The sequence below is a fragment of the Cercospora kikuchii genome (genome assembly GCF_019650295.1).
Source record: "Cercospora kikuchii DNA, contig_00003, whole genome shotgun sequence".
Lineage (NCBI taxonomy): Eukaryota > Fungi > Ascomycota > Dothideomycetes > Mycosphaerellales > Mycosphaerellaceae > Cercospora > Cercospora kikuchii.
In genome coordinates, this window is record NW_025408584.1 from 1317282 (window position 1) to 1341491 (window position 24210).

The 24210-nt window shown below is 52.1% G+C and overlaps 10 protein-coding genes across 10 annotated transcripts; 6 read left to right on the forward strand and 4 right to left on the reverse strand.

The window, feature by feature from the left end:
* Positions 1-731: 731 nt before the first annotated feature.
* On the forward strand, positions 732-2148 carry CKM354_000491400 (uncharacterized protein; the record flags this gene model as incomplete). The annotated part of the gene is made up of 2 exons (XM_044800167.1): positions 732-2022; positions 2084-2148. 2 exons carry the CDS (start codon positions 732-734, stop codon positions 2146-2148), a joined length of 1356 nt encoding a protein of 451 aa, XP_044656102.1.
* A 1778-nt stretch (positions 2149-3926) lies between these two features.
* Positions 3927-5675, forward strand: CKM354_000491500 (uncharacterized protein; the record flags this gene model as incomplete). Its single annotated transcript, XM_044800168.1, has 1 exon — positions 3927-5675. The coding sequence occupies one exon, from the start codon at positions 3927-3929 to the stop codon at positions 5673-5675; it is 1749 nt and encodes a 582-aa protein (XP_044656103.1).
* Positions 5676-5830: 155 nt separating this feature from the next.
* CKM354_000491600 (uncharacterized protein) lies at positions 5831-7181 on the reverse strand (the record flags this gene model as incomplete). The annotated part of the gene is made up of 2 exons (XM_044800169.1): positions 5831-7022; positions 7075-7181. The coding sequence occupies 2 exons, from the start codon at positions 7179-7181 to the stop codon at positions 5831-5833; spliced, it is 1299 nt and encodes a 432-aa protein (XP_044656104.1).
* Positions 7182-8278: 1097 nt separating this feature from the next.
* On the forward strand, positions 8279-9845 carry CKM354_000491700 (uncharacterized protein; the record flags this gene model as incomplete). Its single annotated transcript, XM_044800170.1, has 3 exons — positions 8279-8583; positions 8639-9581; positions 9639-9845. 3 exons carry the CDS (start codon positions 8279-8281, stop codon positions 9843-9845), a joined length of 1455 nt encoding a protein of 484 aa, XP_044656105.1.
* Positions 9846-10120: 275 nt separating this feature from the next.
* CKM354_000491800 (uncharacterized protein) lies at positions 10121-12213 on the forward strand (the record flags this gene model as incomplete). The annotated part of the gene is made up of 4 exons (XM_044800171.1): positions 10121-10338; positions 10394-10797; positions 10863-11950; positions 12013-12213. 4 exons carry the CDS (start codon positions 10121-10123, stop codon positions 12211-12213), a joined length of 1911 nt encoding a protein of 636 aa, XP_044656106.1.
* A 598-nt stretch (positions 12214-12811) lies between these two features.
* On the reverse strand, positions 12812-13497 carry CKM354_000491900 (uncharacterized protein; the record flags this gene model as incomplete). The annotated part of the gene is made up of 3 exons (XM_044800172.1): positions 12812-13015; positions 13074-13233; positions 13295-13497. The coding sequence occupies 3 exons, from the start codon at positions 13495-13497 to the stop codon at positions 12812-12814; spliced, it is 567 nt and encodes a 188-aa protein (XP_044656107.1).
* Positions 13498-14779: 1282 nt separating this feature from the next.
* CKM354_000492000 (uncharacterized protein) lies at positions 14780-16431 on the forward strand (the record flags this gene model as incomplete). The annotated part of the gene is made up of 3 exons (XM_044800173.1): positions 14780-15848; positions 15906-16279; positions 16330-16431. 3 exons carry the CDS (start codon positions 14780-14782, stop codon positions 16429-16431), a joined length of 1545 nt encoding a protein of 514 aa, XP_044656108.1.
* A 1007-nt stretch (positions 16432-17438) lies between these two features.
* CKM354_000492100 (uncharacterized protein) lies at positions 17439-19187 on the forward strand (the record flags this gene model as incomplete). Its single annotated transcript, XM_044800174.1, has 3 exons — positions 17439-17688; positions 17746-18229; positions 18284-19187. The coding sequence occupies 3 exons, from the start codon at positions 17439-17441 to the stop codon at positions 19185-19187; spliced, it is 1638 nt and encodes a 545-aa protein (XP_044656109.1).
* Positions 19188-19309: 122 nt separating this feature from the next.
* CKM354_000492200 (uncharacterized protein) lies at positions 19310-19864 on the reverse strand (the record flags this gene model as incomplete). Its single annotated transcript, XM_044800175.1, has 2 exons — positions 19310-19609; positions 19661-19864. 2 exons carry the CDS (start codon positions 19862-19864, stop codon positions 19310-19312), a joined length of 504 nt encoding a protein of 167 aa, XP_044656110.1.
* A 2350-nt stretch (positions 19865-22214) lies between these two features.
* CKM354_000492300 (uncharacterized protein) lies at positions 22215-24098 on the reverse strand (the record flags this gene model as incomplete). Its single annotated transcript, XM_044800176.1, has 2 exons — positions 22215-22303; positions 22370-24098. The coding sequence occupies 2 exons, from the start codon at positions 24096-24098 to the stop codon at positions 22215-22217; spliced, it is 1818 nt and encodes a 605-aa protein (XP_044656111.1).
* Positions 24099-24210: the final 112 nt, after the last annotated feature.

Below are 24210 nucleotides of genomic sequence, written 5' to 3' on the forward strand. Positions count from 1 at the left end.
GTTGCGGATCTCGCTGTGATACAGCAGGAGCTCGGTGGTCCGCCTTGCCGCGCAGCAACACTCACACCTGTCCATCCTGTCCCACAGCTATCGGCCAGCAACGGTGTCGCAACATCGAATCCGTTCGCAAATAGCCTGCCGTATCCCGTGTGAAGGTTTTCCTACTATACGAGCTGTCGCGCTGAATGCTCCCCAACGTGTAACTTCGTCTGGTGCAATTAAGAGGGCCTCTAGTGGCAGTCCAATTATATCCGCCATACGAGCGCTGCTGTACCCCTTACGACGCAAGAATTCGCGGCGCGCAGACCCAAGGAATTTCTCCCTCCGAGCCGGCGGGAGACCACGTCGCCATCCCCGTCCGCCTTCGTATCATATGCACGCTGGCCTAGTGGAGGGGCGCGCGTCCAAGAAGCGATATTACCTCCTTCACCTGCCCTGCCCGCCGCTGCCTTCCCTGATTTCTTTGTTCGAAACTCTGTCTGACAAGCCTGCGTAAGCCGCGTGCGTACCGCATCTCGAAACACTCGAAACTCGACACCTCCTCCTCACCTAGTCGCTCATTTCTCGCGACTGCTCCGTGTCCTCGCCATCACCGCCCATCGTTCGGACTTCGACGAGCATCACCACACTCCACCCGCTGCCGTCCAGAACGCCACGCATCCTGCCGAGACAAAGCCTCATCGATCCGCGTTGATCGATCGCCGCCGCATGCTGACACACCTCGCGACGACATGGCGGGCTCGACGCGATACGTGCGATACATTGTCTTCGCCTTCATCGCCCTAATCCTCATCTTCTTCATCTCCTCCTCATCATCACGCGTGCCCGGCGCCGAACACATCCAATCCGCATCAGAACTGCTTAAGGCGCAAGGGATATGGAAAGGCACGCAACAGGGTTCGAAAGCACCTGCGCAAGCACCTTCGGATAAGACGGGCAATGCTGGCATTGTCGGAGAGGGCGAGCAGAACTTGTCTGTGAACCACGCAGGCAATCCAGTTGCGGTGCCTCACGATGCTGAAGTTCCCAACGCTGCTGGTCCTGACCATCTATCCACTTCACCGAACCCAGCACCTGGCACACAAACCCACCTCTCGAACACCGCGCCAGGCCCGCGCATGAACGCCACCTTCGTGACACTCGCTCGCAACAGTGATGTGTGGGAGATTTCCAGGTCCATCCGCCAGGTCGAAGATCGCTTCAACCACGCCTACAACTACGACTGGGTCTTCCTCAACGATGCTGAATTTGATGACACATTCGTCAAGGTGACCACGGCTTTGACTTCTGGCAAGGCAAAGTACGGCAAAATTGATAAAGAGCATTGGGGATTCCCGGAATGGATTGATCAGGATAAGGCGAAGAAGGTGCGAGAGGACATGCACGAGCGCAAAATCATCTACGGAGACAGCATCAGCTACCGTCACATGTGCAGATATGAGTCTGGATTCTTCTTCCGTCACCCATTGATGCTCGATTACGAGTGGTACTGGCGTGTGGAGCCCAGCATTGAGCTTTACTGCGACATCGCCTATGATCCATTCAAGTTCATGGCTGAGAACAAGAAGAAGTACTCTTTTGTGCTCTCGCTGTACGAATACGTGGAGACGATTCCGACGCTGTGGGATAGCGTGAAGAAATTCATCTCCACCAACCCGCAATACATCGAAAAGGACAATGCGATGGAGTGGATCTCCGACGATGGCGGAAACACCTACAACCACTGCCATTTCTGGTCCAACTTCGAGATCGGTAACCTCAACTGGCTGCGCAGCGACGCTTACATCGACTACTTTACACACCTCGACAAGGAGGGCGGTTTCTTCTACGAGCGCTGGGGTGATGCTCCAATCCACTCCATCGCAGCAGCTCTCATGCTCAAGAAGGAGGAAATCCACTTTTTCAACGACATCGCCTACTACCACGTTCCATTCACGCACTGCCCAACCGGCGAACAGACGAGATTGGATCTGAAGTGCCACTGCAACCCCAAGGACAACTTTGACTGGAACGGATACTCATGTAAGTCCCGAGCAATTCGATAAGCATTCGCATGACCCAGCTAACACTTTCTTCCTCTCAGGCACGAAACGATGGTACGACATAAACAAAATGCCTATGCCCGAAGGCTACGAGAAAGAGCAGTGACTGGCAGGGAGATATAAAGAAATTGCCGAAGAGTGGCGCGGCCCTCTCATTATCTTGGGCGTCGCAACGGCCTTCGTCCTGGTGGTCTTACTCTATCGCCCCGCGATGAGATTGTACGATTATACGGTCCGAGTGACGGGATGGCGGAAATCGAGTCGTTTCTCTCAGGAACGATTTCTAGGGCCGCAGATTGGGGAGAAAGTCAAAGCCTAGTAGGCGCTGCTGAAGGGCTGGCTACCTTTCTTGCCACGAGAGAGGAAGGGATTCCGTCGGAAGCGGCATTCGGAGGGCGTTTTCTACCTTTTTTCCGAAATACTATGTTGTTTTAGTATCGCACGACAGGGGCGGGTTTACTAGAGCTATGTTTGGCATGAATAGCACAATCAGCGACAAAGAGACTTGCTTTCTCCCCTGAAAAACGGAGGAATCGGGGCGGCGAGGCGAATACTTTTAAAGCTTGCTCTCTATCTTAGACTCTCCGTATTGACTATTGGGGGTCCTTTCTCCGACATTCATATCCCTGTCACAACTCTCCTTCTCTCAAATCCATCTTCTCGTCAGTTTCGGCGCCCTCTCGAATTTCCATGCTGGTTTGGCCACTTCCTTGCAAATTCATCATGATCAATATACCGTCGAGCCGGCATGTCTTCCTAATTGCATTCACGATGTGGCGCCTGGATAGCACAAGTCACCCACTCCACTGAGTGCAAGCTTGTGCGTCTTTGCATCAGAGTGTGGGTAGAGATCGACCATTTGGAGATCATGGCGAGCCGCAACCCAGCTCTACACTACTCGGGGCTCCGTAATCTGCATTTTTCGCCGGCTGTGAGTTTTGGGATGTCGGCTGCAGGGCTCCTCGAGTGTGATGTCCTGAGAGACTGCGTAGTAATTGGCGAGTTCGAAAATGTCTGCCACTTATTTCACTTGATGAAATCTCCTAGCCCGAGCCCGAAACCTGTGTTGCGAGGATTTGTAGGAGCTTTCCGGTTTGCGAGCATGGCTTGAAGATTATTCGTTGACTTTTTGTTGCGGGAGCGCTTTTTGCTGCTTGCTTGGTTCGGTTCCTCTGCTGGTGCGGTTGATAAGGGAGCCGCGGGCTCATCCGCACCACGAGCTGGCGATATTGGAGTTGTCTGTCGTAGTGAGGCCGATGGAGTTTTCTGAGGTTTCGATGAGGCAGTGGAGCGGGATGCGGATTTTGATATGGTTGCATTAGATTTTGTTATTTTGACGCGCATATCTTGGATTGTCCCGCAGGGCGAACATTTTATTTTGCATCTCGTTGAATGAATCCCTGCGATGCGATCTCGACGTGTTCGTTTTGTGGCTCTTACGCGGCTGGCATTCCATCCGGCGATGAGGAGCGTCCCGCAAGAGAGACATGGTTGGAGGGTCGAGGTGTTGTTGTCTGTAGTGGTTGTTCCGTTCCGCTGAATTTGCAAATAAGCTGACACTGCAGGTGAGCTTGCAAGTAGAGCCTTGGAAGCAGTATCTAGATGATTTGCGCGTGCAGACGCGGCCATCGAAGCCATATCGTTGACATATCTGGTGCAGTGGTGAAGCTGGAAGTCGAAATGAGATTTTGGTGGCGCCGGGAAGTGCAGGCGCTAGCGGCTGGCTGCATGCTCGTGCACTCGTCGTGCATGACTGCCGCAGAACCCATGCCAAACTCTAACTTGTGCATCGCAGCGGCTTCAGTCCACGACAAGACCAGGGTTCAAGAAAACATTCGAGTCTGCTGCTCGACATCAACAAATTCCAATCGAGCACCGCTCTCGATGGCGGTCCAATTACAAGAATCGCATGGAGTTCGACTCGCGGTCGAAGGCTGCGGCCATGGCACACTCCACGCGATCTACGCATCAATCGAAGAAGCTTGCAAACAAAAGGGCTGGCCTGGAATTGATTTGCTCATCATCGGCGGAGACTTTCAATCTGTTCGAAATGCTTACGACCTGAATTGTGTCAGTATGCCACCGAAATACCGATCCATGTGTGACTTCCATGAATACTACTCTGGCCAACGGACTGCTCCTTACTTGACAATTTTCGTTGGCGGGAACCACGAGGCGAGCAACTACCTGTTCGAGCTGTACTATGGAGGCTGGGTCGCGCCGAATATCTACTACATGGGCGCGGCGAATGTGTTACGACTCGGGCCACTTCGAATCGCTGGGCTGAGTGGGATATGGAAGGGATTCGACTATCGCAAGCCACATTTTGAGCGACTGCCGTACAATGAGTCCGATATGAAGAGTGTCTATCATGTTCGAGAACTGGATGTGCGGAAACTTCTTCAGATTCGAACACAAGTCGACATTGGAGTCAGTCATGACTGGCCGCAGGGCATTGAGTGGAAGGGCAACTGGAAGAGACTTTTCAGCAAGAAGAGTCACTTCGAAGACGATGCAAGAAGCGGAAAATTAGGCAGTGTTGCCGCTAAACAAGTATTGGAACGATTGCGACCGAGGTATTGGTTCTCTGCGCATTTGCACTGCAAGTTCGCTGCTGTGGTACAACATGAAGGCCACAATGCGACGCTGCCGCAGCAGACTGCGCCTTCGGGTACAGGCTCATTCGCTGTGTCAGCGAAGAACGGAGACGAGGTCGATCTCAATGGCGCAGAGGCCATAGAAAGTGCCTCCTCTGCTCCACTCGCTAAGAATGACGACGAGATCGATCTCGACCTCGATGATGATGAACCCGAGGCGGTGGCAGAGAAGCCCACTGCTGGCACAATGTCCAGCAATAACGATGAGATTGAGTTGGATCTTGACGACGATGACAGCGCGCCTGTTGCAAAAGCTGATGACCAAGCCCAAAGCGAAAAGGGTCAAACAGAAGAAGAGGCACGTCTGGCTGCAGCGCGAGCTGCGTTGCCCGCTTCTTTCGCGCCTCGCAAGCAACCCGAACCGATCGAACACCCTCCCGAGATCACCAACACCGAGACTTGCTTTCTCGCACTCGACAAATGTCTACCGAGCCGAGAGTTCCTGCAGCTACTGGATGCCTCAACTGAGCCAGTGCAAGATCGTGGGAGACCACTCAAGCTCCAGTACGATCGCGAGTGGCTTGCTATAACACGGGCATTTGCACAGAGTGAACCCACAGTGGTTGGGGACCCAGATGCTAAAGTGCCCTTCGCGAAAACACAAGCGGAGTACAAGGAGTTAATTGAGAGCGAGCGCAAGTGGGTCGATGCGAACTTCTCCGATGAGCAACTTGTAGTTCCTGAGAACTTTGTTGTGACCGCACCAGTGTACGATGGCGGCGATTTCCGCAGCCCGCAATACCAGCAGGTGAAGGAGTTTCCTAATCCTCAGGCAGCGGCGTTCTGCCAACTTCTGCAAATACCCAACGCGCTCGAAATCAGCGAGGACAAGATTGCGAGTCGACTCCAAGCTGGTCCTCGTGCAGATACAGAGTTCCATGGTGGGCGCGGTCGCGGGAGAGGAGGCTTTCGAGGCGATCGTGGCGGCCGTGGAAGAGGGCGCGGCGGTGGTAGAGGCCGATTCCGAGGACGATGAGTCAACAGGCGTCAATGACATATTCATCCCAATAGTCCGGTATCCATCCCCGTATCAGACCAATTATCCGAGTAGATACCATTCGACGCCTCGGGCACCGGTACACTGGGGATTGCCGGGTGCGAGGGAATTGAGGCTTCTCGTGACACTTGACCTCACCTCCCACCTCTGCCCCTTCCTCTACCACCTCTGCCGCCCCCACGGCCACCTCTCTTTCCTCCGCGACCGCTCTGCGTCCGTTCGTAGATCTTTTCGCGCCCGAAAGCAGCATCAGCCAACCTCAAGTAGCTCGTCACACCCTGATCTACAACTGCCAAGATGACATTTTTGTAGCCATGCTTCAGCTTTGTATACATTTGCGCATCGTCTTTAGGAGGATTGTAAGGTGTCGTTTCGAGCAAAGCGCTCAGCTGGTCAAGAGTCGGTGCACCAACTTCTCGGGCGTTGACGACTGCAATTCGGAAGTCTGGATCAATGGGATTGGACTTCTTGAAGTGTGCTGATCCGGGCTTCCAGACGTGGTAGGTGATGCGGAAGTTCGGATCTGTGGCTGCGTTGTGGGGCGTTTCTGGTACTTGTGAAGTGGTTGGATCGTGGAAGTTGATGAGTGCCAGGCGGCGGTAGATGGTGTGGTAGTCTCGGTAGAGGTCGTTTGAGACCAGAGGCCCTTCGACTTGTCGGTTATGTTGATGCTTTAGAGCAGCTTCTGGGCTTTGAGCAAATATGTATGCGAGTCCTGCGATGGAGTCGCGAAGTCCCGTTTGCCAGGTTCGTTTTGGTGAAGGAGGATAACTCTCTGACCCGATTGGCGGACCTGTGAGTTTCCAGGATGGAGCGCGAAGGACTGTGTAGCCGGCTCGCTTGAGACCTGTGTATACGGAGAATCGTTCGAAAGTCAGTGCGCCTTCGTGGCTCTCCTCGTCCCCGAGAAACATTGCATAGCCGGCCTGCACGCTCATGGGTAGGCCAAATTCATCGTCGTCGTCGTCGTTCTCTGCTTTGGGCCACCTGATGTCCATCGTGCCTCGCTCGAGTAGGTAGAGTGCTTCTTCAGGCCACATCCAGACTCGTACGCCGCGTAATTCATCGTCGCCAAGAGGATCCTCGTGAGCTGGCAGGACTCTGCCCATCTTGATGAACAGCGGACCTTTGGGGTTGATGGCATAACACATATTTGTCTCTGGGTGGTAAGTGGCTATCGTGTGCCCTTTGGGTTGATGAGTTCTTTCGAATGCGAGTGCATTGTGCATGGCTTGCCGTGATGCCGCCAGAATGTTAGTCTGGAGGGCTGTGGCATGAGGTTCGAAATCTTTTTCTCCGCGTTTGGGAATTTTGGCATCGCCTGTGCTGTATTTTCACGTTGGTTCATGTTCGAGTTGAAAGGATAATATGCACTTACGATATTGAACTCAAGAATCGAAAATCTTGCGTTTCGTCCGAGAGGTCGATATCTTCGCCGCTGAGGCCAGCGCCTCGCGGTATGGCATCTTCATCAGCGTCCGCCATGATCGTGTGCGCGACTTCGACCAAGGGCAGTGGTGCAGTGTTGGAGTGAACCTTTGAGGAGTCTTCTCTGACTGGACAAGGGAGGTCCAAAGTCTTGGCACCGGGGTCGCCACGTCCTCACTTCTCCAACTCCGCCGTGCCCTTTCCTCCGCTCGCAACACCACTCGGAAACCACACATCGCGCCCAACGAGACTCAGACTCGACATTCATTCGATCGTTCCTTGTCAGATGGCTCAATCGACACCTGAAGACGAACTTCTTCTCATAGTACGCGGTTCGCCCGGATGCGCCCGGAATTCACCATGATTAACGCGATGTAGTTGCTCCGCAACCTCCGCAATGTAGTCTACACGTTCGGCGAAAGTAGCAAGCAGCATATGTCCATGCGCGCTATGGTTCTGGAACATTTGGAAGAGATGCGACGAAAAGGTCTCACCACGAATCTCAATCTGGCGCGGCAACAGGAACGGCAAATGCAAGGAGTTGAGCAGACTTCAGTTCAGACTGGAGCTCAACAGCCTGATGACTTACCGCAACTGATGGAGACTCTGGCTACGCTCAAACTTGAGTGATCCGATGAGCAGTCGCTTAACTACATGGCTATAGGTTCGCTGCTCGCTCGAGATGAGTGGCAGGTCCGAAGACGAACGTCAAGCACGAATCGCACTGAAGGAAAAGTCGGTACTCAAGTCCATGAGAGTTGCGATACGACAAGCTCACAGTGAGGACATGTTTTGGAGATCTTTGATACTGTAGTCCCAGCGTTTGCAAGAGTATTTCATTGCGTGCTTGTCTAGATGTTGGTGACACGTCGCAGGCATGAAGATCGCCATTCGGTAGCCACGAATGCTGTCGACATTGTACAGCAAGAGAGAGAGAGAAATTCTTGGTTCGTATGACTTCCGGCATCATGCTCAGACATGGACATACTTGGACTTATGATATGCTCCCATTACTCGACCAACCCACTCTGGCGATCTATGCCAAGCACAGAAGCGGGGAATAAGATGGACCGCTTCGCGGTTCCTCATGAATCGTGTCACACTTCAGAACAATCGCTCCGCATCTGCAACCCCGGGAAGTACTTGAGATTAGAATGAAACGAATGTCATTCTCGGCCAACATACACAATTCGCCAGAATGTAACAGTCCCTGGCAGTCTTCGACGGATACTGTTGGCCTCGAGGGACGTCACGCCACACAAAAGACCTATCCGTTCAGGAACTACTGGACCGCACCTGGAGGCCTGAGTGAGGCATTGGTGCCTCTTCCCAGCAAACAGGATGCCGAAAAAATGATCGATAAATTCTTCTTCCATGTCGACCCTCTTTATCCAATCATCCCACAGGCAGTATTCAGAGCTAGAGTCGAACGCTTCTGGGCGTCCTCGCAAGAATCCAGGTTTGTGGTTTTGCACGCAGTTACTACCTGACTGACTGTTTTCATTCGCTTTCAGGAACGCTGCCGATGCCGTTGAAGTGGCACTCATCTACATCATTCTGGCCACGGGTCGCTTGTTCATCACGGACCAAGACTCTGTCGACCATGTATCACCCGAAACGTTCCTCTCTTGCGCATATCGCGCACTTTGCCTCTCGTCGTTTTTAAGCAAGTGGTCTTTACAAAGCATCCAAGTGCTGATACTCATTTGCAACTATTTTGTGATGAACAACCGCACTGCCGACTCGTGGACGTTCTCGGGCATCATCCAGAAACAAGCATACGGGCTTGGTCTTCATAAGCTGCCTCCGGAAGCTGCCACTGTGTCCGAGAAGCAGCTTCGCTGCCGCTTATGGCAAGCTCTTATGTTCCAGGATGTATCCCTCTCTTACTATCTCCAGCTAGTGCCATTAACATGCCAGCACAGCATTGATACAAGCGCTCTCTCAAACGTCGATGAAGAAGGCAACCGGCCTGGACTACGGATGCAAGAGTTGCTTACAGTAGGGCCAATTGTCAGCGATCTTGCCTTTCTGACGTGTCAGTCTGATGTAAGCTACGTTCGGGCGATGTGGCTATTCGCGAAATTCATGCAGGTGAATATCTGTCTCCCGGGGGCCCTGGCGCAACCCGTAGTCAGAGACAGTGCTCACAAAGCCGCCCTGATCCTGGAGCTTCAGGGTCTCTACGATGGTCTGGACCCACCTTTCAACACTACGGCATTCAACGATCAAGAGCACCGGACATGGAGACAAATGATCATGGTGGCGAGCAACTATCATTTCGCATTCACAATGCTTCATCTGGCTGATAATGCGGAGTCTGGTGTCCTGCGAGATCTGAACGAGGCGCTCAAGGCGTCAGCCAAAGCGATGGCCTGCTTTTTCACACTCATCGCTGCAGAACCACAACAAGCAGCAATGTGGGCTCCTGCAAACACTCGAGCTTACGCGCAAGCAGTACGTGCGATCGATAGCGTCATCATTCCGATACTGATAGCTGATGTTAATTGAAAGGTCATGATCAAGAAGATGTTCTCGCTTGTCGAGCAGCAGCAGCAGCAAAGCGACGAAGATCCATGGCTGCAGTTGGTCAAAGGAGATTTCGATCGTTATATCGATATACTTGTCCATACACATGGCGCACCTGGATTTGAACAGATGAAGAAAGAGCGCCTTTCCAAACTCCTCGATGGACCGGTCAGGAGTGCGCTCCATGCTTGAGAGGTGAGAAAGACTGCAAGTGTACCCTTCAACGCCAGCATACTGGATTCCCTTTGGCTTCGTGTGGCGTTCATGGCGGACTCAGGCACGACGACGGGGTGCTCAACTGCAGATGTTCTGCGGTCCTTGAAGCAGATGAACACAAAATTGGCAGCAAAATCATGCACTGTGGCGCTGAAATTGGCTGTAGATCAATCTTATTTACCCCGCACACATCTCATCCCCTCGACACACACACCTGTTGGCCGTACGCAACATCATGTGCTCCAGCTACTATGAGCTCGCAGGACGAAGGCAGAGGTCGTGGACAGTCGCCTGCCTCTTTTCGCGACGATCTTGTTGGTTCAGGAATTTCCAGCACATTGGTCCAGCTTAATGCCTCGAACAATCAACATAAACTCGGCAAGAAACGCAACAAGCCCACCTTGAATTGCCTTAAATGCGTCGAGAGGAAGACCAGATGCGATCGAGAACGGCCATCTTGCTTCGCTTGGTACGTATTGCGTTGTGTTTCAAGGATTAGTTCTCATGCTCATATCCGGCCCCAGCACCCGACGCGAAACTCTGTGCGAGTATACCAACGTTGCCAACATTATTGCGGAGGCAGGCCAAGCTGGAGCACGCAAACGTCGACGACGAACCCGTGAGAGTAATTCCGAAGGCCAGGCAGGAGTGCAATCCACCCTTCCACAAACACCGGCATTCACGGGCGAAGTGGAAACTTTTGACAGCTTCAATGCACCATCGTACATGTCCAACGATGAACAATTCCAACAGCATGACTTGCTACTGCCTCTGCAGAATGACTGCGACATTAGCAGCCTGTCACCCATCTTCGCCGATGTCGTTGCGACTTTCTCTCCCATGGTCATACACACGCCAGGAGTGTCCGCTTCGCATGAAGAGCATGCATTGCTCAATCTCTTCGGCACAGACTCGCAACATCCCTTCCGTAAGTCGTCCAACACGCATCCTGCCGTCTCAATGAAATCAGGCTGAATCTCCCATCCCGTGCAGAAAACTACTGGACCGAGAACGGCGGTTTGGTTGAAGTTATTGCAGGTCTACCACCCAAAGTACAGGCCGACTTTCTGGTCCGGACATACTTCGAGAGCATTGATCCGATCTACCCTGTTATTGCCCACGAAACCTTTTTTGCAGAGTTTGAGCGCTTCTGGCGACTTTCAGACGAGGAGAAGCACAAATACGACCCCACACACGTGGCACTTCAATTCGCTATTTTTGCTGCAGCGTCCCAACATACCGGCACTGACGCTTTCATCACGGACCACGAGAACATGTCGGAATTCTATCTGAGTTGTTGTCACCAGAGCTTATGCATATCAAGCTACTTGAACCGAATCTCTATTCCGACGATCCAGACCATGGTGCTGATCTGCCATTTCCTGATGGCCTGTGATCGAATAACAGACGCATGGACCATTGCGGGCATCATGCAGCGACAGATTTATGGGCTGAAATTGCACCACAAACCGGGACACGAAACGTCAAGCAATGGTGCTGATAAAGCGCAGATTCGGTATCGCCTGTGGCAAGCTGCGATGTTTCAAGACATTGGCCTGTCACTACAGATGAGCCTTCCTCCTACGACCATGTACCACACACTAGAGGTCGAAGGCCTGCGGGAATTCGGACTCGTCAGCCCAGGCGCGCCAGGCACGACCGACGTACCGTACATCTGCGCCATGTGGCAATACTCAGAGTTCGTGCAGAACAACATCTGCATCCCTCGGTCTCGTGAGCAGCCGCTAGGTCTTGATCCGGCTCACAAGCAGCAATTGATCGCTCGCTTTCGAGCTCTCTACAGCTCATGGGACGAGCCATTTTGTCTGTTTGGGTCTAATAGATTCGATGGCCTTCCTCCACGCCTGCTCTACCAAACAGCTACGGTGACCAGCAACTACTTCCATGCGCTTGCATTGCTCTACCTCGACGAGGACGATGGGGCCGGGACTGCGACTGATTGTGCTGGTGTTATCAGCTCCTGTCACGAAGGCATGCTTGCCTTTTTCGCAATGGTCAGGCTATGTCCCAGCAAGGCAAATGCATGGGGGCCTGCTCACAATCGCACTTTTATCCTGGCTGTGAGTAACTCATACCATTCTATCACGAGTGGGAACGTAAAGCTGACCACGAGGCAATACAGATAATGCTTGGAACACTATTACCAGTTCAGCGAAGAGATTCGCAAAAGGTCGGAGGCGCCGACGATTTTCAATACATGCAGGGCAAGAGCGACCTTGACCGCTATATTCGCACTCTCGACAGGGCACACGGATCCCCCGAGTTCGAGCGACTGCGAGTGGCACGTTTGACAAACCTCAAAGTCTTACTAGCACTAGCATGAAATTCATTCATCAGTCAGTCGTGCGCGGCAGTATCTCACTGCTTCGATGCTATTGGGTCGCGGTAGCGGACCTGCAGCAAGTGATCTACGAAAGGGAGGCAAGCTGTGAGGTTGCCAAACCAAATGGCAATACGATGGCAGTAGTCTCGAGCTTGGGCCACGATCCACCGCACTGGGAATAAGATGGGGATAAGGTGCACCTCAAACACCCTTCGTGATTTATGGTATGACATGCAGATGGTCCGTACCCTGCAACATGTGACAGCACAGTATCGCAAAGGGTCAGCGGGATCGTCATGTTCGCATATCTTCGTACAGTAGTACGACGAGATTTGCGAATCCTCAATCGAGACAGTGCTCGCCGCGGCGATTTATCACTACGGTGTTGATTCTAGTCTAGCCGCTTTTGACTCCATCGTATGCACAGCTAGGCGATATGGCGTGATGAAGATACAATATCGGGAAAGCAAGGTGTTGGAGATCATCATTCGTTTTCGCGCTATCTCAGTCACATCATGTTCGATACTAATCAACAGCGCCTCTCGAAATGGAGATGCCCTCAAGCTTCAAAGCTGAGATCATTATTCACATCCAGTACTCAGAGCGCTGGCATCCTACCAGCGTTGCCTGCTGCCAAAAGTTCCGCAACCGCAGCAGCTTCATTCACTGGAATGCCGAAGATAGCGGATGGAATGGTCAAGAAACCGTCAAGGGTCTTGATCTTGCAGTCGGCCAAGTCGTAGTTGAAGTTCATGCCAGCATGAATGTTGACAGGCAGAGCGATCACACGTGGACCAAGTTCCTAGTGAGGCATTTAGCTCTGCTTGGAGAATAAGGACCACAAAGAAAGGACTGCTTACGATTTCTAGCTCAGTGTGGCTGGTGCCATTGGGAGAGTTGATGGTCGATGGGTCAATGGTTGGATATACTCGGTAGAAGATTTGCCTGACTCCCAAAGCGAAGTTTCGAGTTGTTGATGCGTCTGGAGCGATGGTGATCGGAGGAGCACCATTGATGTACCTAGGTCGACAGTCAATATTGCTGCTTTGTACGCGTCTAGACGCATATGGTAAAGACTTACAGCAACAACTTAGCATCCGGCTTCAGGGGAAGCTGTTGCAAGAATCTTGCAGTAGCGCCTGGTGTTTGGTCGCTGAATGCTGGGGCCACACCGTCGAGTTGAGCTGCACGATACTCATCGGTGCACGCTGCCTGCCGCTCCAGGACAGGAGAGGCAAGTGAGGCGCCCAAGAGGGTCAGGACGGTGAGAAACTTCGCAATCATGGTGGCTTGAGGCATGAAACGGTGTAGTGGTTGAGTTGAGAGGTAACCAAGTTGTCTTTCAGTCGATCGCTGCTGAGATGTGCAGGTTAATAAATATGTATTTCTCACTGCATGGGCAACGGAGATGTGACGGCCATAGGTGGTGCATTGGTGGCTGCGTGGTGGCTTGGTGGGGAAGGCGATGATCTTCAGCAGATCTGGGGTAGTTTTGGGTAGTGTAAAGCATCTCCTCGCTATTCACGTTTGAAGTGGATTGTATTTGATGGCCATTCGACGGCTTTACCCTGCCCGCCTATGCAGTTCTTTGGACTGCTTCCCAAATTCTGTACAGTTGTATTGGCTGGGATCCATTTCTATTCGGATCATGCCGTGAAGCGGTAAGTGCTAACGAACCAGAGGATGTACGTGCCGAAAGTTATGCGCGATCGCTCATCTTGCAGTTCTGCAGCCTCGTGCGTCGGTAGCCGCGAGTGGCTACGCTGGGTCACGAAGACTTTGTGCTGCTGTTTTATTAGTGAGCTGATGGTATTCGTCGCGAAGGCCGCGATCATCAGTCGACTTCGACCTTGTCAAATTTGACAGAAAATTATATCCACCTGATGTCTGCTCTGAGATAATGTGTATGAGCGCTACGGTCTGGCAATCCTGTCACAGACCGTGCCTATCCCCTCATGAGGTGAACGGCAACATGAATGAACTCCCTTCATGCCAATATGCTTTATGAAGGGCTCGGTCTTGTCGGGCGGAAGATCGCAGTGAGAGCGTGGTCGAGCGCGCGTTGGTCCTTGATTCGGGCTCGCAGATTCGTCATGCTCTGCAGGTTAATCTCTTGAATTATGAACAACAAAGTGTTGTTCGTGACATGGTGTTGAAACGGGGCAAGTCAGACGAGAAGTGTTGATGTACCAGGCTTGGCAGATACCTCAGGCATCATCACCGCTACAGCAACAGCAACTTCCTCGTTGAATCGAGTAGCAGATAATGTAGTATCCAAATATGCCATTCATATGCTCTAGCGCAATTGCTTCCTCGAATGATGAGCTTTCTTCCTCCAGATCACGACTTCGGCCCCGTGAGCATCGGGACATCTACCCCGCGCCCTGCGGAGATAGCGTGGCACCCCGGAGACACCGGACGACGTCCGATCAGTGCCATTCATCATGCATCAGCAACGACAACGTATGTAAGGTCTACCAGCGCCGACGTATTCGTGACATCCTCACGTCCTTTATCTCTCTCTCTCTCCATAGCATAGTCATCGATCCTGCCTCGAAATCTGGTCATGGCCTCGCTCCTCGAGCTCTCGCACGAGCTTCTCCATTGCATCTTCACTGAAATCGAGCCAGCCGACCTCTCATCCCTCTCACAAAGCTGTCGAGCCGTGCACAGCTATATCAGCGGAAACAGACTGCTTCACAAAGACATCTACGTGCGGCGATATGACGAGCCAGAAGCCGGCAAGAACGAGCCAGATTGGGAGGACTTGGTGCACCGCCGAGTGAAGCTCGAGAACCTCCTCGACACGGACGATAGAGATGTAAAACGGCAGAACCTCGATTACATTGCACGAGAGATCAACAGCTTGGTAGAAACAGCAGACAAAGACCAGGAAGAGAGCAAGAATGTTCAGCTTCTGAGTGACAGTTTCATGTCGACAGATAACATCGACGCACTTCTGTGCGGGTCATCGCTCTTCGCGCCAGGGCGAGCTGGAGATAGTGACCAGACACAAGCAGAGACTCCAGAGCTTCGCCAAGCGAGTGCAAAACTACATTGTCTATATGGTGTCCCGGTGGACACTGTTCCTTCGCGCTCGTCCTTCTATTCAATGATTCGACATCATCGAGCAGGTCTAGCGTTGTCTCCATCACTGTGCACCCGCTCGCAAGTCAGCTCGCGGAGCACGCATCAATTCGCGCGCAGTAAAGTCTATGATCTACGAGAGTATACAGACGAGACTCTATGGGGACCTTTCAGGAAAGATGGCTCCCAGCGTGTCGATTGGGAAAAGGTCGAAGCGGTAATGATTGTGCTCGGGTTCAATCTCCGGCGTTTCACAGATCGAAGCGACGGCAGGTTTCCGTTGATCTGGAAACATCCGTTTGTAGGTGCGACTCCAGGATCTTACAAGTCCCCGCCACGGATCGCTCCGCCTGAGAAGAAGGACTTCGACGAGGACGCAGGAGTAATCCGAGACCTTGCGCTCAGCCTGGACGCGATGGATCCATATGGTGTGACGGGGTCTTGGATGCGTGTGGTCTGCTTTCTCGACTACAATGACCTCTATGCCTTCAATTTCAGCGAGCGCATACCCGACGAGCAATTACGAGAGCCGATCGATACTGAAGAAGGTTTGATTGAACTCGCAGAAACGGCACGTATAGCCCTTACTGATATCTTTGCTGCAGCTATAAGACTGATTCGCGTCAAGTTGCAAGTCACACGTATCGACCCGCCCGGGAATACTCGGCCACGAAGTAGCTCAGGAAATTTTGATGGCGATGAGACAGAAGACGAGGAAGATGAAGGGCTTGACTGGAGCAATTTCGAAGGAGAGAGGCTTCCCATCGTGCATTTCCGCGGGACTAGTAGGAGCCTCCACGCAAGCTGGGATCCGAACGCGAATAGTAGGATTCGAGGAACAGTCCGCCAGACACCCGAGGGCGAGATCCGATGGACGACCTTCTCCATATTCCATGGCGAGGAGCGCTGGAGAAGTGAAGGCATTCAGGTGGGCGGATTGAAATCTGCGAGAGGGGTGCTCGGCAACTGGTTTGACAAGGTAAGAGCATCTGCCACTTCTCAACTTACAGAACTGACTTCGAATGGCAGGACTACGATATACATGGCCCTGCTGGGCCAACGGCATTCTGGAAAGAAAGCGATGAGCTCGAAGAAGAGAAGTCGTCCAGTATGCCCATGTCGTATTTCTGACTAGCGACTATATTGTCCTAATGAAGGCACAGCAGAGCCCTCGACTTACCTTCCGTACGTCCTGAGATTACTGGACGAAATCGTTCTCGATCTTGACTGATTTGCATAGATTCTATGGTTGAGATGAGAAGAATGTTGGAAGTGCATCACGAGGAGTGCAGTGAAGGTATACGGATGACAGTACGATACAATATCCTGGTGCGAGGACGGCAAGAGCTGGCATTTATGTACACAGTCATACGCGTTCGCTAGATTAGACGAATGATGGCCTGTGTGAATTATTGATGAGCATGTTAATCATCATCGTTCTCCAAAACTGCTTGAACTCTGCTGACTAATACTCCAAATCCTTGATGCCTTTGACGGTCGGATTTTGCCAAGCAGAACATCAGCTAGCGCGACATGGGTCTGATTGGGTCGTCTGTCGCTTCCACAGCTGGGGCAATCGCCATCGCCTTCACTTGTCCCACAATCTCAGCTTCTCTTCCTACCTCCCTTACGAGACAGTTCCAGTGAAATTGAGGGGTACCTCCAAGTTCCATCACAGTCGACCTCACTGTCAAACCGCAAATGCAATTTCGGTTCCGGCTGACTCGCGATTGGGGTCGTGCTGGAAAATGGCCGTCGGCGACGATCCCCTCGTGTGACCGAAGCTCCAACCTCGTCGAACTTCATAGGCCGCAGCTCTTCTTGGCCATGAACTATGCTTGGGTCGACTCCAGAATACCAAGAGACGATGCAAAGGACCTTCCTCTCCGAGCCATCACGGCATGTCGTCATTTCTGGGCACGGGCAAATCAACCGATACATGGGACTGCGGCCATGCGATCCATGCAAGAACAGTAAGGGATTAACGTGCGGCGAAAGGCAGTCCTAATAATGCAACCCGATCACGTATGGCCGCAGAGGCGAGAGAGAGCGGCGGCCAACGCGGACGGCGAGTATATCAGATACTCGTCTTTTTGGTGCCCTGCGACTTCCCTCTCTATGTTCTTCTACAAACGTTCATGATGTATTCTCGTCACACGTTGCAGCGCTTTGCGCTTGCGGTGCTAACGCCATATCTGTTGCATGCTCAGGCGCAATCGACGTATGGCAATAACAGCTTGCGAGTTACCAAGGACAGCGAAATTGTAGCATCTGCATTCCCCGAGGTTGAGGGCGTTGATCTTATTGCTCCTGCTTTCACCAATCCCGAAAGTCTGCCGGCAGGGTGGGACAATGGCACATCTGGTCCCACTGATCTCTACGAGCTAGGTCAGTCCTTAACAACTGCGAAGTAGCATGTTACAAAGGTGACTAATGGCGGACCAGACTACTTCATCAGGTCCATTGCCAATCGCAACGACTGGATCACGTACAAGTCCTCCGACTTCCTCTCAGAAGAAGGACGGGCCATTCCATACTTGTTCTTGTCGAGCTCGCCAGGCTATACAGGTAACAACACCAAGCTGAAAGTCTACATTCAAGCTGCAATCCATGGCAATGAGCCCGGGGCCGACTCAGGTGCCCTCGCACTTCTTGGTAAACTAGATGCGAATCAGAATTACACTGCTTCTCTGCTCGAGAAAATGGACATCTTGATACTGCCACGCTACAATGTTGACGGCGTGTCTTACTTCCAGCGAGAACTGGCTGTTAATTTAGATCCAAATCGAGATCACATCAAGCTTGACCGGAAGCAAACGAGAGAGATCAAACAGGTCTTCAGCGACTATAATCCTCATATTGCAATCGACCTTCACGAATTTACAGCGCCCACAGTGTATGGTGGAGACTACCAGCACGGCAATGATGCGTAAGTGGAGTATAGTCTGGCGGCTTATGTGCAGAAGCTCATTTTATTATCTAGTCTCATTGCTGGAGGTATTCACCTCAACATACATAGCAGCATTCGCAGCTACCTCAATGATGTCTTGATTCCGACAATAGGAGATAGGCTTGAGGGCTATGGCTTGCGCTGGGGACCATACGTAACAGGCTCTTCGAACACGACATCAGGCTCCAAAATTGTATGGGACGGCCCTGCCACGCAGCCGCGTAGTGGGCGCAATGCCATGGGCCTTACACAGACGATCGCGTTCCTTTTCGAGATGCGAGGGATCCGCCTGGCTGACCAACACTTCCAACGACGTGTGGCAACCGCTCTGATCAAACTTGAAGCCATTCTGGAGTATGCGCGAGACAACACCAACGAAGTTCGCTCAATAGTGGAAGATGCGCGAGCAGATTTCATCAGCTCCAACGAGGAGATCATCATCACCGACGATCCAAGAGGGAACCTCACACAGCAACTCTTCAACTTCGTGGACCGTCGAAACGGCAGCATTGTCGAGCTTACCGTCCATTTCTACGAAACCAGGCCTGCAGTGGCAAATCTTACGAGGTCGAGACCTGAGGCCTACTTGATTCCACGATCGTGGTACGATATCGCCGAGCGCTTGAGAATACTTGGGCTGGAAGTGCAGACTCTGGACTACGAATATCGCGGCACTGTCGAAGCACTGAATGTCACCTCGAGTGTGTTGGACGACAGCATATACGAGGGTCATGTGCTGAACACGGTCACAACTGAGCCCCTCACAAAAGAAGTTCACTTGCCACCTGGAAGCTTCCTCGTCAGCACGAGGCAGCAGAATGCGGCTCTGGCTTTCATTGCTCTCGAGCCGGAGACGATCGACTCTTACGTCACGTTCAATTTCATTGCTCTTGCTGCAGGAGACGAGTACCCGATCTACAGAATCTTGGCGGAGTGAGAATCTCATGGACTGGCATTCACAGCATCATCGAGGTACCAAGCATAGACTCATAGATAACTAATATCATCTCAAAGCTTTCTCGACCCCTCCAACCCATCATCAATCCTTCGCCATCCTAATCACTCGGGCACCGGACACCTCACCATAACATTCAAATTCCTCGACGATCCATAAATCATACACTGCTCCTCCGTCATTCTCAAACTCGTTGAGAATGGCCCAGGTCCATTGCAAGTCTCCGCCGGACTATGTAGCCAGACTTCACAATCCGGCGCGGTCAATGTGCCATAAAAATTCATGCTTCCGCCCCAGGTGATTTGTAGACAGTACCAATGGCCTGAGGCCCAGGCTTGAATGCTCATAATTCGGCCTGTGCGGCCTTTGCCGAAGATACAGTTTCCGTTGTCGTAGAATTCGACCTGTGTGGAGTGTCAGTGATTTGGAGCGGGAGTTCCACGGGGTCTGCCTACCCAGATGACTCGGGGCTCGGGATCGTAGTCACCGGGCTGGTCTATGTTGATGTTTGGGTCTGGGAGGATGATGGATGTTAAATTATAGTCGAGCGGGTCGAGGGTGGTTGGAGTTTTGGGCATTTGGATGGAGGAGATTGTTGGGTGGGTGAGAATGGGAGAGGCGAGGCTCAGAAGGGCTGTGAGAAGCGGTAGGAGGTGCATGATGGCTGGCAAAAAGGCCGACAGTGCCTAGTCGATGGATCACTGGCCAAGTGGCCTTTTCTAGCAGGCTCGGACTACTTATGTCCATATGCTGAACACTACCGAGCCCGCTGGCAGGGAATATGGACAACCCGTATGGATTTGGAATAGCATTGTATTACCAGTGGCTGCCTGCCGATGTGTGCACTCCGTACCACCGAGTCAGACCCATATGAGACTGTACGCCATTCGAAGAAGATTGAGGTTCGTTTGCAGCTTGATAGCCGCCATGTCTGCCATGCCTGGCCATGGCCACGGCAGGCATATTCAAGTTCCAAGAACTTAGCACAAAGGAACCAAGTTTGACATGAGCCATTATGGAGCACGAATGGTGGTGACATGCACTTAGCACAGCAACAGCTGAAGTGACTGTAGGTGACAGAATGTCACCACTCACGAGAATGGGCTGTTAAATTCTAGAAGAGCACCCGTGAGAAAAAGAATTGAATAAATCGATTCTGACCTGCAAATAGACATAAGACACACATATATACGATCGTGGTGGGTAGGAACCGTATCTCACGAGGGACTTGAGCCTATATCCAGTCTACAAACCCAAAAACAATTGAATCAAACTCATTCCAGCAATTAGTGGCCGAGTAGCGCCACTATCAACATCTGTCTGTGATGCACCGGATGCTGTGGTCGTCCTGTCAAGATCTCCTGTAGCACGAGTCGTCGTAGTAGAAGTCGAAACCGTAGTCTGCGGAGTACTTGTTGCAGCGGTACCGGTAGTCCTTGTAGCATTATTGCTACTGCCACTATTCGATCCCGAACCTCCGAAAGGAAAGCCTCCAGTCACACAGGTTCCATCTCCACGGCAAGTCTCACCAGGACGGCAAGATCCAGACTGATTACTGCAGCAAACGTGCCCAGCGGGCATACATCGATCCTCGCCACAAGCCTCGGTGTCTCCTCCACAGCCTTCTGGCGTGAGTCCGTCGCATGACTCTCCCGACAGGCAGCATCCAGCATTATCCCCTTCTCCATAGCAGTACGTGCCTTCACGACAGAAAGCTCCGGCTAGCTGAGGGCAGCACGTGCTATTGGAAGGGATACAACCGGAGCCACAGAATGTCTCGCCATTATAGCAGGTGACCTGTCGGCGGGCAAGAGATACATCGCTGTGAGCCGATTGGAGTCCGAATAGGGCGAGGGGCGGAGTTCGTTGCTGACCCTTTGCATGAACGAGAGCATTTGATGAAAGCAGTAGGAGGAGCGACATGATCTTCAGATGTCCTAGTTGTGAACCCATTGTTGTCGGTCTTGTTGCAGACGGGCAAAAGCTGATTGAGGTGTAAAGATGGATGCAAGCAATGTGCTGGAGTTGCGCCTCTGGAAGTAATTTATATTCAGCCCTTCCGGTACCTGATCGACTCAAAGACAGACATGGGTGGCCACTTGTAGTATAAACGCATCACATACTCTGCCTCGAAGTCTGCGAAGCTTACAGCCCTGCGAAGTTCACCGTAGCGGCGCAGTGCAGGCAGCATGCATTGGTACACGCTACTCATGTCTTGGCTTGCTTGAACCATGTCTATTATTATATCCTCAGAGCAGAGCATCTTCGAGAATGCGAGTGCGAGAAGGCTTTGACTCTTTGGTGAAGTGGGCGGTGCGGTTCTTTTTGCTTTTCGACTTTCCTAATTGGTAAAGACGTCCTGCTCTTTGAGGATATCACTGTAGTTGGTGGTAGGACAGCAACGGCCTTGAAACTGTATCGATTTCCAAAGAATCTGAGGATTGAATGTCCGATTGTTCAGAACTTGGTCTCGTCAACGAATTCCTCCTTCGGTGCGAAGGTGGCCACTGCTGAAAGCAATGCGGTGGAGAGTGGCTGTGGCTGAGAGTGGCATTGCTCGCGCAAGGCTGAAGGATTTGTTGCTTCTGCCAGCGCACCTGAGAACGACCCCACAGATATCATCATGTGGCTGCAGTTAAATTTGATCGACCTGTTGTCGAAGTGTTCGAAGGACTGTGATACTGGCGCTCATCATCATTGAACGACAGCTTCAGAGCAGCTGAAGCATGCTTTTACAGTCTCGTCGTGGATGTATCGGTAACATCCAAGTGATCATGTTGTCGCGAACGATGCATTGTGCCGCTCCGGCGCCAGTGCTTCTGTTTCGGGCTACAAAGCACTAGTGACGAGTTTCCGTCGTACTCTTGTGCCAATGTGTAACAATACATCGCAATGTTTGCTGTTTCTGTGCGCAGTGCACACATTGTGTGAGTGAATTGTACTCACATGTGACGCTGAAGGCAACTCTGTCGCGCTGTGCGAAGTTAACATTGCGGCTCTCAGGTCGAGCTACACAATGACCAGCTGCTCAAAGACGTCGTTCACCTTGCTCTCATCACCGCCCACTGCATCGAGCACAGCCTCGCCGTCCATGACACCTGCTCTCATGTTAGCATTCGATCTCCAGACCCGTCTCCCAAATCTCTGGGGTGCACGAAACATACCGTGCAAGTAGCACGAACTGACCAACAAATTGCCCGCCCTTCCCCGCCTCTCCACTTTCCTAAACACAAAAGGCATCCACAACCTCGCAACAATTCCAATCCGATCTCCAACTTGAATTTCCGGGATACAAACCCCACACCTTCCCTTCTCTGTAACATAGAACGTGAAAAATGGCCCTCCACTCGAGGTCTTATTCAAGAGTCTGAACAGTGCGGCAAATTTCTTGGAACCGCCTACCCATGGCTTATCGGAGGACGCGTCTTCTCGGGGTCCAAGATGTCGATCTTGATTCATATTGAAGGTACGAAGGATGATGTCGTGGGCAGTGTGGGCCGGATACGTTGTTGTGCAATGTTTCTCATACAAGTCGAGCCAGTCAGAAGGTAACTTTTGCTGGACTGCATCCTGGACGGTAAGGCCTTTGAGGTCGTTATTGGTCGAAGGACCCTCATTAGGGCTGACCGCGACGATCGTATCGAAAAGGAATGTGCCGACACTGACGGTATAATGGTCAATGCGTGTGAGTTGAGACTTCGTGGCGCCGGCGTGAGCTTTGAATTCGCCAGCGGAGAGGGTGTCGGGACTTATTGCCTCTGGGCCGAGAGCTCGTGTGCCTAAAGTAGAGATTTTCAGTTTCGAGTAACGGAGCTCGGGGATCCAAGAGGGAAGGTCTGGGTCAACATTGCGGACATCGTAGAAGCAGTTGAGAGTTTGATGATGCTGTATCCAACGCCAGGTAAACTCGCACAGTAGGTCGACAATGGGTACTTTATAGTCGACTTCCATGCCCAACTTGTTCGGGAGCAGCCCTAAGAACGCGTAGATGGTGTCATGCTCAACCGAGCATTCTGATGTCTTGAGAGCACGAAGAAAATTATGCCATTGTTGCTTGTTGTTCAGGTCGGCAAGGACAGTATGCGAATGTTCCAGCATGTGGCCGAGTACCAAGGCAGCCTCGCCGATCGAAGAAGACTCCGGGAGCCCATCATGACCCATCTCGATAGAAGGGTTCTTTTTGACGCAAAAGGCTTGATACAGCGCCAAGATGACTTGTACACGGATGTACTCTCTCAGTTTGGCAAAGACGTCCAATGGTAACTCCTCAATATATTGACCAATGTGCAGCGTTCGGTGCTGCGCGCACCTGACTTCTTGCACAATCCACCTGCGTGCCCAATACCCGTAAGCGAACAGAACCGACAGATATATCATTCTAACCTCAATCGAATGCTCTTCCACAGACAGGCTTTCCAGACTATTGCTCGAAGTCGGCTCATTGATGAGGCGCCGCAGGATCCGACACAGCTTTTCCGACATTTCGTCCGCAACGCCCAGCCAGATCCTTACATTTGTGGCCTTGGTGTAAACTCCCTGCATCAGAGTCACTTGGCTGTTGCGTTCATCGACGTCTTGTTGATTTATACAGATTGCATCGATCCAGATGACAACGGCTTTCCCTTCGGCATCTGCACGAAACTGCCGTAAGGCAGCTTCTAGGTTCACAGTAACGGCAGCAACGACGCCGTTCAGCTCGATATCTGCCGTAATCGTCGGGTCGCCCCAGCAGTATGAGAGGGCTTCAAAGGTCGTTTCAAGTGCAGGTAGGGCCACTATGTCCAATTCGCATTGTACAACGGCTGCGCAGTCGTCGCTCGGCAGGATTCGTGCGATTCGAATTTGCCCGGCGGCCACGTCCAGAGGAGTGTAGATTTGGATGTCGCTCTCCATGTCGATGTGCGCAGTCTAAGCCGTACCCACTGCTCGCACAGCAGACTTCGGAGAGGTGAGGCTCAGCTGAACGCCTCTTAGGCCCGCCAAGAAAAGCCCATGTCCTGATTGG